The 17,206-nt window shown below is 40.2% G+C and overlaps 1 protein-coding gene across 1 annotated transcript in view; it reads left to right on the top strand.

Moving 5' to 3' along the window:
- The first annotated feature begins 12,155 nt into the window (after positions 1-12,155).
- TGFBR3 (transforming growth factor beta receptor 3) overlaps positions 12,156-17,206 on the top strand; it is a 104,985-nt gene continuing 99,934 nt past the window's right edge. The window contains exon 1 of the mRNA XM_086463175.1: positions 12,156-12,216. Within this exon, the coding sequence (XP_086319301.1) occupies positions 12,156-12,216 (61 nt within the window). The remainder of the gene's footprint in view (positions 12,217-17,206) is intronic.

Below are 17,206 nucleotides of genomic sequence, written 5' to 3' on the forward strand. Positions count from 1 at the left end.
TCTGAATGCTTGTTTATTAGTTTGCTCTAGCAGGCATGTCTCCCACTCTTCTGAATGGAATTTTTGTCATGTTAGCCAGAACTGAACTTGAAAAAACACTAGAGATTTATTTAAGTGAAATTTCTCCTTGAAGATGTTTGAGGTGAATTAATTAAACCCAAGAAATGATATTTTGAGTAATCCTGTAAGGTTCTAGATAATGAGCTAGACAAAATATTTTTGCAGTAAAACCCGTATCGCATTTAAGATTCTATACAGAAATCTTGAGAGCTACAGTTGAGTTGCAAAAAAGTTGTATTCTCACAAGAAACTATTCCTACTATTTAGGGTTTCCATAAGAGAGAATATTTTTAGATATTCTCTTAGGTTTTTAAGAAGTCATTACTATTTTTGTAAAGGTCAACTGACGCTCCCAGCAGAGATCAATAATGGCTTTTCTTTTTGATTTGTGTTGGTGTAACAATTGATTACGTCTTTTGTGCCGCGAATACAGAACGTAAAGGCTGTTGCCAGAGAAGGTTCTCTGGATGACTTGCATTGACCCGTGTTGCTTTCCAGTCTGCGAAGTCTGGTGCAGCCAAGTGGCAAATACTTCAGTTTCGGGCACACAAACAGATGGCTGAACGCTAAGTGAAGAGTGGGAATTTGCAGCATGTCAGCTATTCCCCAGGAAGAGCCAGGGCACGGGCTCTTACCCCGCAGTAAGTGCGAGCTCTCTTGCTGCTTACGCTTGGGGTTGAGCTGTCTTTCACCGAGGGTGGGGTAAAAACGTGCTGGGGAGCGTTCGCCACGGAGGAGCCGATGTGCTGCTTGTGAGGGATAACAATTGTATATTCTGCCAGCACCAGGTCTTAGAGCAAGTGGAGACAAAACAGAGTTCAACTGAACTTAACGGTCCCAGGTCAGGTGTAAAGGAAGAGATGTAAACTCCTCTGGTTGGGGAATGGCACTGCCTGCGTACCGAGGTATTGAATGAATATGAATTTTCTCCCCGTTGTTTCGGTGCGCAGGTATACGTGTATTCCAGTGGCCACACGTTCATCTCCAAGAGCGTTATCTGACGTTGCCAGACACTGCAGGTACAAAAAGAAGCACGTTAAGTTCCATTGAGGATCCCTCTCTTCCATCATTTTTGTGCAATCGCGGAACTTTCTCCCCTATACAGCTCTCTGAGATGCTGAAGTACGCAGCTTGTAAAGTCAAAGTGAGATTTCTGTTTTAATGTTATTTGAAAAAAGCTTTGCCTAATTTATCTTACAATTCTTTTGTTTGATACATTCAATAATATTCTGTTAACATTTGAGACATGAATTACCAAGTCCTGGGCAATTTATGGAGATCTCAGAAGATACTCTGTGGGATAGATACAGATTGCAAATATCTTTGCAATCGTATTACTTTTGATCTAGTTCCACAAAATATTTGTGTATTATAAATAGGCATTACTTCTATAGCAGTAATATTTATGGTGATTAACAGTGGTATGCTAGTTTCTAGCCACTTCATGGGTAGAAGCATGTTTTGCCATAAAAACGTACTAGGAAAGAAGTAGTGCAGTTGGAATTGCTTTATCCATAACTGTGGATTCGCATTTTTATGTGTTGGCAGTCATCCAATAGAGCAGCATTTCTTGTGCTGTTGCAAAGACAATTAACTCTATGGTAGCCAAAATGAAACGGATTTACACATCTCTGGAAATCACTGAAAGAGGGACTGTAAAGCTGCTACTTAGTGTATATCCCATATTTTTTATTTCCACTCTGGCAAAATAAGTTATTTTTTAAAAGAACATCCTTTATGACCTTGAGTATCTAAATAGTCAGATTTGTCAAGTTCATCAGAGAACATTTTATATATTGCATTGCAAGTGTTATATTGTTGAATTGTACTGCTTACAAATAATTACATCTGGCAAAAAAAAAGTTTATTATGTATTCATAATGAAATAAATGACTTTATTGAGGAAAATGTGAAAATAATTATTTCATATTCATTCTGTGAATAGTACTTTAAGATGAGCAGTATCTGTTTATTATTAACAAATTTAATTCCATTATATTTAGCGCTTGTCTTTAGTTGTCTGTCTAATTTCAATGCACTAGTTGTCTACATTCAGATTTTTTTTTTTTTTTTTTCTGTTGTTGTTTTTGCAACATGTTGTGAGATTTTTAGGAGTCAGCTGGACAGGGCTCCTCTTTTAAATAAGTTTAGTTGTGACCTTGCAGGAGATCTGTTTCGATTGCAGGAGAGTAGCTTATCTAGAGGTCATGGGTCTGAAACAGGTTAATTATAGAGTTAACGTGTGTAGGTTGTTCTTCTGCACAGAAGGCAATAGGGGCTGTGATGTGCAAGGTGTCATTAATGGTTCTGAAAAAGGATGGCGATTCACTTATACTCTGATTTCCTTGGAAACCACAGGCATTTTCTGTGGGAAGTCAGTGTAGGCTCATTGTGTGAGTGAGGGATAATAACAAAATCCCAAAGTATCCCGTGCTCTTGCCATGTAGTATAGATCTGCCGAACACGCGTGTTGCTCTGCCAAGAAGCTGGAGGTGGATTGAAGACCCATAGGTCCTCTTTTGTCTTCGGTTCGTAGAAGTGATTTATTCGACTATAGCCACATGTGACACAACATATATGAGAACTATGGTAGCATTTTATCACCAATGCAAGACTCTGGTTTTGACAATGATTTGAGTGAAGCAAAATTCTGTTTTGATTTACAAAACAGCTGTTGTGGTGTCTGAAAAGATGGGCCTTTTCTTATATTAAGGCTATTACGTTAATAGACCAAGTCACTCCTCCAGTATGTACAGCTGGTGTTATGTGATGGATTAGTTCCTCCCTCCAGTGTTTTAAATGACCAGTGTTTCTGAATACTGGTAGATCCGGTGGTTTGGTTCACTCCAGTGATGAGGTGTAGTGATTTCCTTCTGGCATACGAGATGCACGAGTTAGTTATGTGAATACAGGAATTTATTGTGGCCTTCCGTCTCCCTCAAGTTGTGTTCAAACCTTTTTACAGTCTTCATGTGCACATTTAATATAAAATAATAAAAAGCAGGAAATTCTGTATGGCGAAAATTGTATGGGAGTGTATCTCCATTCTGGGTAGAACAGGCCAGTGATGCGTGTCCTGATTGAAATAAATCGCAGTGCTTATAAGCGATACTTTTTATGAAAAAGATTTTGCCTCGACCTGAATGTGTTTCTCTGCCCAGCAAATTAAATTACACAGGTTATTTGGCAGACAATTAGGGAGAGGGTAGATTGCTCCTACACAAAGGGAAGCTCCTTTTGACTCATTCTTTTAGCTGTGTGGCACCTGAAGGTCTTCCCTATTTGTGTGGGAGAAGTTTCCTATCTTACAGAGGCGCATCTGAAAATTTCGTGGCTAACAGCTAATTTTTGACAAGTGTGTCTATCTTGTGTTCTTGTTTAGCAACCTGAAGAAATAATCTATTAATCTACCTGCTTTCTAGAGTATGTCTGATTCCAGAGAGCAAAATTCAATACACGCTTCTCTTCTTGTTGTTGGTTTGGTTTTTTTTTTTTCCCTCCAAAATGCGGTTTTGATAATGCATGCAGTTAACTCTGAAATGCCTAGTAGTTAATATTTTAGCCTGTTAATTTACATCTTGTATTATCTTATGGCCAGTGGCAGGGGGGAGGGCTGATTTGTATCACCTTGTCCAATTCCACTGTAATGGGAAACGGTGGTTTTCGACAATCCTCAATCCTGTTCAATTTGCTGACCACCTTCCCCCCCCCCCCCCCCCAAGAGGATTGCATCCTTATATAGCAAATTTATGCTTAATGCCATAGTCTTGCTTTTCATTATTACCCCTTGTGGATTTCTCACAATTAACCCAGAGAATTTCGGGTATTTGTAGGCCGTGGTTTCAAAACCGCTTTTCTAATTATATAGAGGTTGTTCTAAGATTTTAAATCCAATAGAGATTGATCTAGCTTATCTCCTGGTAGGAAGGGTCCAGCTAGAATATTTCTAGATACAGTTCTAAGGGTTTGCAGTTTAGTCTTGGAAAAAACTAACAGCATCAAGCATTCATTGACAGAATAATTTGCTGAAATCTTTCACCCTGAGTGGAATACGCCTTGCTGAGTTGTTGGTAACTTTCCATCCTGCTGTGGCTCCTTCCCCACAGAGATGCCTTCCCTAGGGCTATATCGGTCTTGATAGGTACATTAGAGCTGTTATCTGTTTAATTTAGGTGTGCAATTAGAAACTGAGCCAAGTAAAACTTAAGATAAGTGAAATTTGTGTGAGGTTGTTGGCTGCTACTGTGTTTGTGAAAAGTAAGATAGTCCAGTGCCAGGAAACCTATTCTGTTTCCAATTAGAAACCATAAAAAAGTAAAGTAATTAGGCCAAAGAAATTTAACTATGAGGAGGAAAGATTGTAGAGATTTGTTTCGTGTGATTTACGGTCTTCTTGTTTTGCCTGAAGATTCCTGTACACTAGAAATATTTTTGTTTCAGGGTAAACTTTTCAGAAGCACCAAGTCCCATTTAAAAAACATGGTCCTGGTTCTTGTTAGTTGTGATGAGATATTACTGGTGAGTTCATTTGGAAGCTGGGTTTTATTTAGATGTTGCTTTGAGACTCGTAGGTTTTTTTGGGCTGCCATGAAAACTTTAACCCAGTCTTTCTGTGTGTACGTTTCTAGAGGTCTCTGTTTTTTTCCTCCACTTGCTTCCTGAACCTTCATCAGGAAGATGGCACATACTTGTGCCGCTGGTATTCCCTGGTAAGGCCGGTGAGTTTTCTCATCCATTTTCTAACTAGAAGACAGAAGCAGAACTGCCTCCAGTAGTGTTGTCCTCCTCGGTGGGTGTTACGGAGAGGCCGCTGTGGCCATGTCGAGGTCCTGTTACGACTTTTTTACTTTGTGAAAAAAATAGACTAACTGTGAGTTGCACAGAGAATACATGGCTGAAGCTGGTATTAGGTTGCAGATTGCTCGAGCCATTATAGCGTAAGAACCATACAGCATCCCAACAACTTGTTTTCTCCACTCCCTTTAGAGGTGCTCTGATGTAGGGTGTCCCCGAGGGCTTTATGTTAAAGTAGAAAAGTTCTGATTTGGTTCTTAAGTTACATGTAGAGTGTTGGTCTCGTTAAACTCTTGTCTTCAGTGCCGTGTGCGCTCACTTCTGTAGAGATTTGGTAACCTCTAGGAATTTCTGCTGTTGTCAGAAAGGAATCTGTTCCAGCCTCCTTCTCGTGGAAGTGTCTTGTGTACTCCTTCCACTAAAAGACTCCTGAATGCACTTCCTTCCCTTCCACCTATTGAAACCCTCCTACATCCTGATCCTGCAAGAGCTATTCTCTTGTTTACACTTGATAAGCAAAACCTTGCCCCTCAGCCCGTGAAGATTCAGCTGCGTACCTCCCTGTGTTTGGGGGAAGGGAAGTCCTGGGAACACACAACGGAATGATTTTTTTTTTTATCCTGTTTCTGTAAACTGCCTCTTACATTTTGTGCTATATTGTGCAATGATTATTCAGCTGAAACTTCCACAGTGTCTGGTGTCATGACTTTATTTTTCTAATTTAAACTCACAGCAATTCAAGTCAGGTGATTAAAAGAAAAATAAAAAATCTGGAAAGCTGAAGGATAAGTTGGTCATGAAATGATACTGAGAATAGACATCCTCATCCAAACTGGAGCTTCATGCCAGCTGTGGGTGCAATACGTACCAGGTAACAAAACCAACCTCGGTGAACCGTTACTAAGAAGGTGGAATGGTTTCACGTCTTTTATGGACTCATTTGTGTATATTTTGTGGTTTCCTGTAATTTGGCAGGCTACATTGTTATACATTAATAAGGAAATAAATAAACAAAATGTTAAAACAAAAGTCACGTGGAATAGAGGGGCACAATTGCTAAATGGCATAAAACATCTTCCCTTGGCACTTGTCCAGTTCCCATAGCCTTTAACTGTGACTTGTTGAAATGTCCCGTTACAAGCACAGCAGCATGTGAACTGCAGGACATCAGAGTTACTTTTTCCCTGGGCTTTTGATATGTCAGGATTTTTAGTTTTATTACTATTCATGTATTCCCTGAAAGCGAAACCACTTTGTTGTTTCTAAAACAGAATCCGCCTCCTCAATAGTTCATGAATAAGTTACTGTTCTGAGTTCTGAATGGTGGAACTTCGTGTATATGCCTTGGACATCGGCATTAAAAAAAAATACATACAAATTTTCAATTCCACGTTAGTCAGCTTTCCAACCTGTGCGTGTGCAGATCACGCAGAATTGACAGAGAATAAATGTCATCTAATAAAAAAGAAATCTGCGAAAATGTGTATTTAATAGGAGCAGGGTTATAAATAAACTCTTTCAAAAACTGTTCCATTCCTAGGTTTATAGAACCGCTCGCGTAGTTAACCGTTTGTGATATTTTTTTTTTTAATTGACCTTGAGTGCACTTGATTACAAATTATTGCCTTTTTTCCTTACGCGTGGAATGCATGTATTCATTGCGCTTGCAGAGGAAACCAACATGGAGAAACGGGAGAAAAACTGGTTAAATAAGTTAAATGGTTGCCATGCGTAAAACAAACAAACAAAAAGTGAAAAAGCTTTGGCTGTGAAGGCCGCCTTGGATGGCCTGAAACTTGGGTCCACGTTGCTATGGCAAAACAACACAGAGGGACAGATCCTGCTGGCTTCGCTCGAGTATCCCCATTCACTTCGGTGGGACTTGTGATGTGACTTAGAGGAGGAGGATTTTTGGCTCGCTTTGGTAGAGAAGTGTTTGTTAGCAGTGTGTAGAGAGCTCTGCAGCCTCTGGCACCATGCATGGAAAGAGGAGGGGATTACCAGAGTCCATGTCGATAAGGAGGAGAGGAAGTGGAAGTTATTCTTCAAGCAGTAAAGGAAAAGGTTAGACAACGAGGAGGATAGAGTTAAGGCAAGGGAAGAACTTGTATGGGAAAGGTAGGTGGTGATTCAAGAAACAGATGGTGACTATTGGGGAAAAGGCTTAAGGGAACAGAAAGAAAAGGGGAAAATAAAGCAATAAGAACCCAATTCGGCAATAAATGTGGCAAATTCCGATGCTATAGAAGCCTTTAATAGGAAACAGAACCTCCCCCCCCCTCAAATCTGTGGCTGTGACCACCTGCAGGCTTATGTATTGCTGGGTTGGACTGTGCAGAGAAGCTTTGAAAAAGTAGGCAAAAATGAATTTACCAGGAGAAGAAAAGTGGGTCGAAATTGAAGCTAAGGAGACCACTGATCTCAAGAAGAGTAATATGTAATAGATATTTTGCTGGAAGTCCAGAAACAGGCTAAGTAGAAAGGTGCTCAAATGTTCTGAAGGCAGAGCTTAATCCTAGGGCTTATACTTGGTCCTTTTCCTTTGTAGTTCTTCAAGCACTTTAGAGCAGGGTCCTGTTCCCTTTTTGGAGAGCAGTAAGCAGGTGTGGGGATGGATACCTTTCTGCTGGTGGCAGAACAGCACAGAATGTGATTTATTAGTAACAAGCCATCTCTGTAGACCACAGAGCCTTACACCCTCATAGCTCCTGGCAGTAAGGGCTGGGAAATCCTTAGTGGAAAGGTCTTTTTTTTTAAGAATAAGCAGTATGCTTCTGACTTCTAAATTCTTTGATCATGTTGTAGTATTAAAGGTGACTTTTTAGTTCAAAGGATAGCTTTAAAAAAATCCACAAAAGACTGGAATTCTGAGGAAGACAAGTAGCAGATTTTTACAAAGAAAGAAATATTTCAATTAATGAAAGGCAGAGAGATAACTAGTGTACTGAAGTGATTTGTGTTTTGTGCTTAACTGCTGCTGGCTCTAACAAAGGCACATTCTCTTTAATACCATTGAGTTAAGGAGCTTTTGTTGTCCTCTGGCTTAGAGTAGCAGTGAGATCTGTCCTCCTGTGGCTGGCCATGCTCACAGGCCAGTCAGCGTGTCCCAGCATCCTCCAAAAGCGTCGTATTTTTCACTGGTTTCTGGCCAAGCTTTATGCATTAAAATTCTCGTGGACATTATGGGCTCCTACATTAAACCAAATTAAAACCTCATACTTCCTCCTTTTCTTGTCCTCACGTACTTCAAAACGTGTTTCCCCTTTCCACTCCCCCAGTCTTCTCGCAAACCTGATAAAATCTAGTAGTGGTAAACTTCGTCCTGATGTTCCCAGTAGCACTCATTCCTGATTGCATCTGCAAAATGATACTTCTCAATGAAACAGGCTCTTTTGTGACTTTTAGACCCTCACTTTTATCAGGACTAGTGGCCTTTACGACAGCAAACTCCAGTGAAAATGATGCCGGCAGACTCTGCCTCTCGGTCAGAGTCTTTGGTGGCTCTGGCTGCAGATGCCCTCTCTTGCCTGCCTTTCTTGCAGCTTGTAGTAGTATAAAGCATTGGCATGAAAACAGCATGTTTAGTAAACCCAAAGCTCTCATGTCGTTTTTCTCTTCCTCTTCGGGATTTTTTGGTTATACTTTTAATATGCCCTTTTGTGACCTCAGTTACAAAAATAGCTACTCAGATATACCCCAAAGGAAAAGATTATTCTCTCGGAAATTTCTTTTGAATCTCAAATTGACAGGCAGTTGTGTTTACTTCTTGGATAAATAGTTTAGGTTCCCGATCCTTTGCACAGCTTTCTTCTCTTATTTCAAAGGAAATGTCCTCCCTGTTCTGCGGACTGCCTCAACTTTTTCTGCTTGGCAGGTTTCACATATTCTTCTAGTGACAGCAGGTTTCACACTGAAGCAAAATCTGGCATGTTTTGCACCACAGCTGAATTTCTCTCACTTGTTTTCTTATTTGTTTCTCTTTGGTACTGTCAGATGGTCACATATTAGCAGCTTCATAGCTGACTTCTGTCACAGATGAGGGTGATCACGTTTTCCAAAACACTGACAAATTGCCTGCTTAGTAAGTTTATTCTTAAATGAATTATTAGTAGCATTTTCGCTGTGCTTTTTGACTTGAATTGCTGCTGTGTAGCTGGCAGTTTGGGTATCATCCGTCCTAAATTCATGAAACTCGCTGTCAGGTTGTTGCATCTTCACATTGTCTTTCAAGGTTTGAAATTTGCCCTCCTCCTTAAGTTTGTGAATGCGTATCTTCAAGCAAGTGAGCCACTTCTTTAGAAAGCTTTTCCTAATTTTCATTTAAGTCTCCATTATTCACCCATCGTGAGCTGTCAGAGTAGAAGCCTAGGGCTTTTCAGTCACGTACTGCCTGCTCTGAGTTACACCTTGTATATGTTGATGGTCAGTGGATTGTGGTAGGAGTCAAATCACTCTTTTGTTTTCATGTACAGAAGGAAGAGTGTATGTATTCTCTCTCCCTTTTAAATCATCTTTCCCGAATCAAAGTTGAATTGAAATTTGGCCTTTTAACATAGTTAGATGGTCGGCACAGAATGAGTTTCTTGGCTGCTCTCGGAAGCATCGCTTCATCTCCAGTTCATTCCCTGTGCTTCCTATTTCTGCACAACTGTGTGCCGTATAAAAATGCTACTGAAGAATGAGAGGTTTGTGCTGATGGAGGAGTCATCTAAGCAATGTCTTGTGTTTTCCTATTTAGTATCTTAATGAGCGTATGTGCTCTAGTTGCTCTTTTTCTGGTTTCTCTTTTGTTCATTGTTGTTGATGAAATGGCTATACATCAGTAACTCAACTTTCAGAATGCTTATTTGTTGCCTGTTCGCACATGTGACTTCTTGCAGGACATTATGATGGTCTATTATAGCTAACACTGGCTAGAAACCTCACGATGTACTGAATTTGATCATTTTTCTTTATGGCAGCATTTAAAAATTGAGTTAGCAACCAGATACTCTCACTGAGTAGATTTAGGTTTCTTTTCATCTAGAGGAGTAGCAAGAAATGATTCCAGCTTATGTTTGACTTCCCAAATGATGTTCTCTCATCAATTCCTTATGGCTCGCCATTTTGGCATGAAACCTGTTCAATTTCTGAACCTGTTCAGAAAGTTCTGTGTTAAAGGATTGTCCAACACTCTTGTCGACAGTTTATTATTTCTGTTTAATAAAGGTTGGCCTTAATTTACCACAAAGTCCAGTATCCCTCATGGATTTGAGTGTTTAGCTGTATAACCTTACACTCTAGGGGAAGATGAGAGGTATCTAAGAACTCACTGAATGCTTCCAGTAGGTTCAGGATGATCAGTTTTTATAAGCCTTGTAAACTGCCCAAGGAAGCCATCACTTTCTGAGGTTTTCCTGTTTTGAGCTGTCTCTAGCATTGGTTTTGTGTGTATGTGTGTGTTCATCCTTCTCCAGAACTTTTTTTTCTTGAAGATGAACCCATCTTCTACAAAATGTCGTGGAAGAAATCTTTAGGTAAATCATGCTTGTTGGGGGTTTTAGGGTAGGCTGTTGCTGCTTTATGAGGCTCTTTTGTTTGTCTTGTTATTTATGATAGAAATTCATTGCAGTGTATTCTGTGGCAGTCTTGTAGTCTCACCTAACGTTTTTTTTTTTAAATTTATTGATCCTAGTAAGCACTGGAAGGAATAGTTTGTGCCAGAGAACCTGTAAGTGATGAAACATTCAACCTCAGTAACAATGGTGTGTGTTAAGATGGAATAAGCAAAATTATACAGAACTGATGTTGTTACATGAATGATATGTAAGAAGGTATTGGTTTACTTCTTGAAACGTTTTTTTCTCTTGGATTAATTACTGTCTGTTTCTAAGTTCAGGGCAGTTTTAAAAATGATGATGCATGGAAGACAAATAAAATGCAGTTTGGTTTTCTTTCTTTTTTTCTTTTTTCTTTTCTTTTTTTTCTTTTGAGTGAAGGATCTGTTCAAAGGCTGTAGCTCTGGCTTTGGGCACTGGCAGTCCTTTCTTGGAGGCAGCTGCAGCTCCCTCTGCACAGAGCAGTGCCTTCTCTGCCAAATAACCCCCTGGAGGAGTTTCTGGTGTTTTCCTCGTAGCCGTAGGAGTGCTGTCAGCAGGTATCTTGAAGTGCTGGTCTAGGGGTATTTTAAATGGTATTCGTGTTGTCACGGTTTGGATTTTGGTCCTGACTCAGTGTTTTGCTATCACTTAGCCCGGTGGTGGTTGTTTGTAATTGCTCGCGTTGCTTGGTGGTGAGTGTTAGTGGTTGCTGAGGCACCATCTGTCATCTGGCTGGTAGTGAAGTAAAGTAGATAAGATTTTTATTTGATTGAATACGATACCAACATTGTGCTTCCTGAGCTACTTGGTCTATAGTCTCATTCTAGACATCTAGATAACTGAGAATAGATTTTTTTTTTTTTTTTTTTTTTAAAAAAAAGTGAAAGAGAATATTGTGCATCTAGTAAGTGTTTCCCCTCAAAAATCTGCAGTGTGCATTCTGGGGTCAGAATTTTGGATGTTTTTAATGCCTGCAGGCGTCAGCTCTGTCGTCATTTATTTGCACAGCACATTTGTTTTACTGACCTGGTAGATCATGTCTTGGAATCTATTTAAAATAAAGACTCTGAACAGCTTCGTATTTACATTTAGTGTCAAGTGGCCTTGAAAAGTTTTCAGAATTGGTGATATGGACAAATGATGAGTTTAAATTTATCATGTTACCCGTAAACCAGCTAGAGCACATGTGAAACATTTCTCCGTGGTATAATAAAGGTAGCAGCAGATAAATAAACAAACAAATGTTTATATGTCCCAGAGAAAGTCTGAACACTTTAAAATAAACATGTCTGAGGCTATGAGTACCGTTGGCAGGCTTCAGCAGGACTTCAGTATTACTTGGAAATCTGGGATTTCACTTCCAAGCAGATCACAACTTGCACAATGTATAATATGAAAGAGCAACAGCTGTGAAGAGGCGCTGAAATACAGGGGGGAAGAGTGCTAAGCTATCACTGCCTCGGGTATCTGGCAATATAAAATGCACTCCTCTAGTGGTCCTTTAAGGAAGAATTGCTTCTCTTGTTACAAGAGAGACTGTTTTAAATACCTAGTAACATTTCTGTAAGTTGTATTTGTATTAAAGTATTTTTACTTCTTTCTGTAGGCAATTAAAAGTCTGGAAGATTTGATTTCAAAACATACCACAGATTTTCAAAGGAGGTGAAGCTACATGAAGAGCTACAAAGGGATTTGAGTTGAGAAGATACAGCGTTTGCAAAAATGTCTTCAAGTTGTGTGACTTCAGTGTTTGCTTTGATGATCTTGTGCTTTGCCGCTGCAGGTAGGTGGCATTATGTAAATCATGCATTCAGTATAACTTATTGTACATATTCAGAATTATTGATCAAAAATACTTTTCCATGCTCATAAAATGTAGGTCAGGTAAAGTTTGTATTTACGTCTAGGTTTTATATAAAACTGTTGTGATCATAACTGCCGGTGTGGTGATGTGAGAATCAATACTGTTCCTTTAAAACCGTTTTCTTGCCCCAATGTTCACCCTTAAAATCATTAAAGAACCGCAGTAATAATGTAAATTATTCTGGTAATTTATTTATTTTAAAAAAAGGAATTGCATGGTGCACATATATTATGAAGGGGAAAGTTGCTATGGAAGCCTTTGTGAGTGGAAGCAGGGTAGCTCTGCCAGCGTGGTGCTGAGGCCGAACTATTAGCTCTGTCAAGAGGCTGGATTTGTTACCCTGGGTGCAGGGTTGTGCTGGCGGAGCTGAGCTAGGCTCAGAGCTGGGCTGAAAGGGTGTACCAGCTCAGCTCAGTGCTGCCTTCAAGGTCTGTCATCTGGAATTAAGTTCCAGTTATTCTAGTTCATAAAAAGAAATTTCTTTAAAAAATCCCAGAAAGGTTCGTAACAGGTCACCGAGTCTGTCCGTCCTTCCTGCCCTATTGGGATAAGCCTCACCTTGGTTGTTGCTGACGGTGGTCTGATCTGTTTGAAAGTTAACTGTCAGTGGTGATGGCAAAGACCTTCTAATAACAGTTGTCAGTGTTACTGGAGGTCTTACAGATTAGGAAGATGCATTGCCGTGTATGAGGATTGTTCCTGTCCCATGTTTTGTCCTAGATAGGGATTTTTAAAACCGTGTGTTGCAATACTTGTGACAGGGAAAGGAAAGCTCTGTAGAGTTCAAGTACCTAGCCTATCCTGTAGTTTCTTCAAGTGCTGAAGTGATTCTTCTTAGCATGTTTGTTTGTCCGAGTTCTTCCTGTAGTTGCAAGGGGAAGCCTCTTATGTGTCCAGCTTGCATACAGCATGGGTCGTTGGAGAAGAGGCCAAGTGGATATACAGTCAGTCAAAATGAGGTAGTAGGAAAAGTGGACAGTGGACAGATGGCCTGCTTAAATCCGAGATGTCCTCACTGTGGAAAAGATGACCAGCTTTGGAAGAGACAGGGCTGAGCAATTAAATGTGTTACAATTTGGCTTCGTTTCATCGTCAGCATGGAAAATTATGTTGTTTCAAGCCCTCAAGCCTTGTGGGACTTTCTCTGGGGTTGACCTCCTGAAGGCATCCATCCAGCATTAGTAACTTCGATTTTTTTAATGGTACGTGATACTGAGATTTTGCAATAGCTTCATTACAGATGAACTTTCAGCAATACAGGGTGTGTCTGAGTGTGTCTGCGGCTGGAGCTGGGGATATGAATGCTGGTCTTGGCCGAGGCGAGCGATTACTTGGAGCAAATCCGAATCATTATAGATGCGTGAAAATCTACTGAAGTGCCAGTGTAGAAAATATGAACTCTGTTTTAATTAATTGCAACCACAATTCCATTTCACTGCTGAGGAGATTGCTTGCCTAAGAAGTCAGCCTACCTCTTAATGCCAGCTTTAGTTAAAAAACACTAATTTAAAAGTGTTATCAAATGTTGTTCTGCTATTAAAAAGTTATTCAGTGTTCAGAAACCTTAGCATATCTGTCCTGAAGTTTATTGTGGTTTTTTTGGTTTTACTCCCCAATTCTGTGTTTTCCTCTGGCAGCTGTTCTTGAAACAAACTTTTAAAAAGCACTGTGGCCTTGGGTTTGATCAGATGCTTATTCATAAGTAGAGTTACAGAATGATTTTGGCTGGAAGGGGCCTCTGGAAGTCTAGTCCAGCCACCTGCTCAGAGCAGGGATAGCTTCAAAGTTATTTCTTTCTTGGAGACTGATTCTTCTCACTATCTGCATAGGAAGCAGATAGCTGAAGGGTCACAGTTTGTTAAGGGGGAGATGAGGAAGCACTATCATTGTGGTTTCTAGCTGTGCCAGTCCTGTGGGTTTTGGTTTCTTCCATGCTTTTTGTTTATTGCAATAAACCCTCAATGAGAACAACTAGTTAATGTGCTTTACAGAGCATCATGAGTACAGAAAGATAAGAGCGATAAAGAACTCACGGACTCTGGTGAAGGACAGAGAGAGAGAGATCTTGGGCAGATATAATTACAACTGAGGACTAACAGCTCTCTGAAGTTATTTAGATAGAGCTTTTGCAACATTTTTCTGTTAGTGGTCATTGAGTCCTGCTAACAATTACAATTTAAATGCAGGGAGTTTGTGGCTGTAGGTGAGATAAGGGTGGGAGCCAGCAATGTGTTCTGGTTGTGTGCAGAAAAAGCTGTGGCAGATGCCCATGAGCTATTGTTGGCGTGATGGCCAGGGCACCGCAGGCTTGGCTCTTACTTGCCAGTGTACAGAACCCACACTTTTTCAGGCTTGAACCATAACATACTAGTATAAATAAAACCGAGAAGTATAAATAAAATCCCTGCATGCCTGTGGTGAAGCCAGGGGGAGGCAGGGGGCAGCATGCCACCTCCCTAGGGTGTTGTTTTTATATATGGAGCCTTTTTGCAGCTCACTCTTTGTTTCTGAAGTAGTGAGGCTGCTGCAGGAGAGCACACCTTTCTTTTGTTTGCCAGTCCTACGCTGACACTGCTATTACTGGGCTAGGTTTTGTTGCTGACTTGCCAATATCTTCAGCATCCTTATCTTTTCAGATATAGGTGATCTTCTAGACAGAATCTGTGTCTTGTTTTTCTTTCCATTCTTGCTTTTTAGGGTACTAATGTGTTAAATATATTTAAAAAAAAGCCTAAGTAAGATGACATGATGCACAGAGATGCATATTCACACCTGAGCCACAAAACTGCATGTTGTTCATCCTATTAACTTAAAGAATACACCTTACTAACTTTGTGTTGAAAATGGTCTGTATAAATATTCAAAGAATATTTGTCTTGTTTCTCTACCTGCTCTTTCTGCCCGGATGTATGTAGCTAAATGCTTATCTGAATCTGATTTACTTCTAGCTTGTACACAGATGTCTTGTAAGCCTCATATTTATACAGCTTCAATTTTGTAGAAGTAGTCTACAAAGAAAACCTTGATTACTGTGAGATTTTTCTTCCCCATGGAAAGTCCGAGGCAGGATGGAGAGGAGAACTGCTGGCAAACTACCTGCCTGCCTGAAGGAATTATGGTTTTGAAGTGGGCTTAAACTAAGGTCTGGCAACCTGCAGTAGGAACTCCACACAAACACTCAGAACTGCACACGCGACAGCCTTGGATAACCTCATAAGCAAGTCTGGCTTTGTAGTCTTGGGAGTAAAAATATTCTGTCCTAATGTGGCTTAAATCAAAGGCTGAAATATATTTATTTTAGTTGCTGGCAAATTTGTGCTGTTGGGTGCATGATGTGTGTCTTGATAAAATGTCTTGGAGGACAGCTGAAACGCCTACCTGCCCTAGACCCTGAGGGCCAAACCTTCAAGGAGATAGGTTCTTCCATGAAGAAATGGGATTTTTTTTTTTTTTTTTACTTGAAATTCTTGTTTTCTTGTTTCTTTCCTGTTCACCTGGAAAGAAGATAGAAGGGTGATATAGGCTGTGGATCTGCACTGGCCAAGGGTCTCGATTCCAGCCTGCTGGGGTAGATCCTCTGGTGGTGCAAATCTTTCCTGCTGCCAACAAAGCAGCGCAGCCGTGGCATCTGATACCAACCAGAATTTGCCAAGGCAGCTGTGTTCTCTTTCCTTCAACCCCCCCCTGGCATTTGGTGTTGCCTGTGCTTGACTTGTAGACTCCTCTCTCCTTGTGACAGTTTCATGGCTGTGGTTGGGCTGATGGAGAGACTGTGAAAACTGGATATATTGAAGAATTTACCCATTTTTGGTAATACCGAGCTTACTGCACACGTTAGGTCTGTCACTATGGTTTTCTTTCAACAGCACTTTATTCCCTGGTTCTCTACTGTGTTGCTGTCCTAGCTTTTTTTCTTCTTCCTTTCTACATACTTGTTCTTATAAGTAATCTGACATTGTTCAGAGCATGTGTGCTTCATTTACAATAAGGCTGTTTGCTTGTAAGCCTACGTATCTTTGGATCTGTGCCCCGCAGATATGGTGGTGATGGGTGCCATGTTACTAACCGTAACAACAGGAAGAAACAGGCCCTCTCATGGCATCTTTTTTTTTCCTTTTTTTTTAAAGAGGAACTTCTCCTGACCTTGAACACTGTTTCCAAAAGCAATATAGGATCTGTCAAAGTATAATAGAAAGTCCTCCCGCTGGAAGGTGAAGGATGTGATTTTAAAAAAAAAAAAAAAAAAAAAAATGCTGGGAGTCACACACATTTCCTTCCGTTTTAAACAGAGTTTGGTGGGTATTTCCCAGATGTAATTAAATTGTAAGTTTTGTTTTTCCTCAAAACATGAGTTGCCAGAGGTGTGGGATTTTTTTCCCTTTGTTTAAATTGTGGTTAGAGGATGAGAACCAAGGGACAGATCTTGGCTCTTGAATTATTAGGACTGAAGTAAAGCACAGACTGGTTGCAACTTTTGAAGGGATAGAGATTTCAGCCTCCATCTCTCTCTTTTCCTTCAGTTCTTTCTCATAATCAGCCAACTTCTGCCTTCCTTGAACAACCACCCAGTCCTATCGCTTTATGGTCTGGATAGCCAGTCTTTTAGAGGATGAGATTAATGAGTGCTCAAAGCATTTAAGGACTTGCAAGCTCAGAGAAGAGTTAGAGGAGCGGAGGGCTGGTTAATATTTAAGATAATTAGTCTTAATTTCACACAAAACGAAGTAATACCTTTCAAGTAATAAAAGATATTTTTAAGTGAGCAATTTAAAACAAAGGCTGATCAAAATGGGAAATTAGACTGAATTAGCATATCTTCAGCACTGACGTTTGGTGATCTATTCCTGTGTAAATCAGGTTTTTCATCTGGTCTTATGTCTGTCTCTCAACCAGCTCAATTGAGTCAGAT

This window comes from Leptosomus discolor, chromosome 3 (assembly GCF_034619465.1).
Source record: "Leptosomus discolor isolate bLepDis1 chromosome 3, bLepDis1.hap2, whole genome shotgun sequence".
Classification (NCBI taxonomy): Eukaryota; Metazoa; Chordata; class Aves; order Leptosomiformes; family Leptosomidae; genus Leptosomus; species Leptosomus discolor.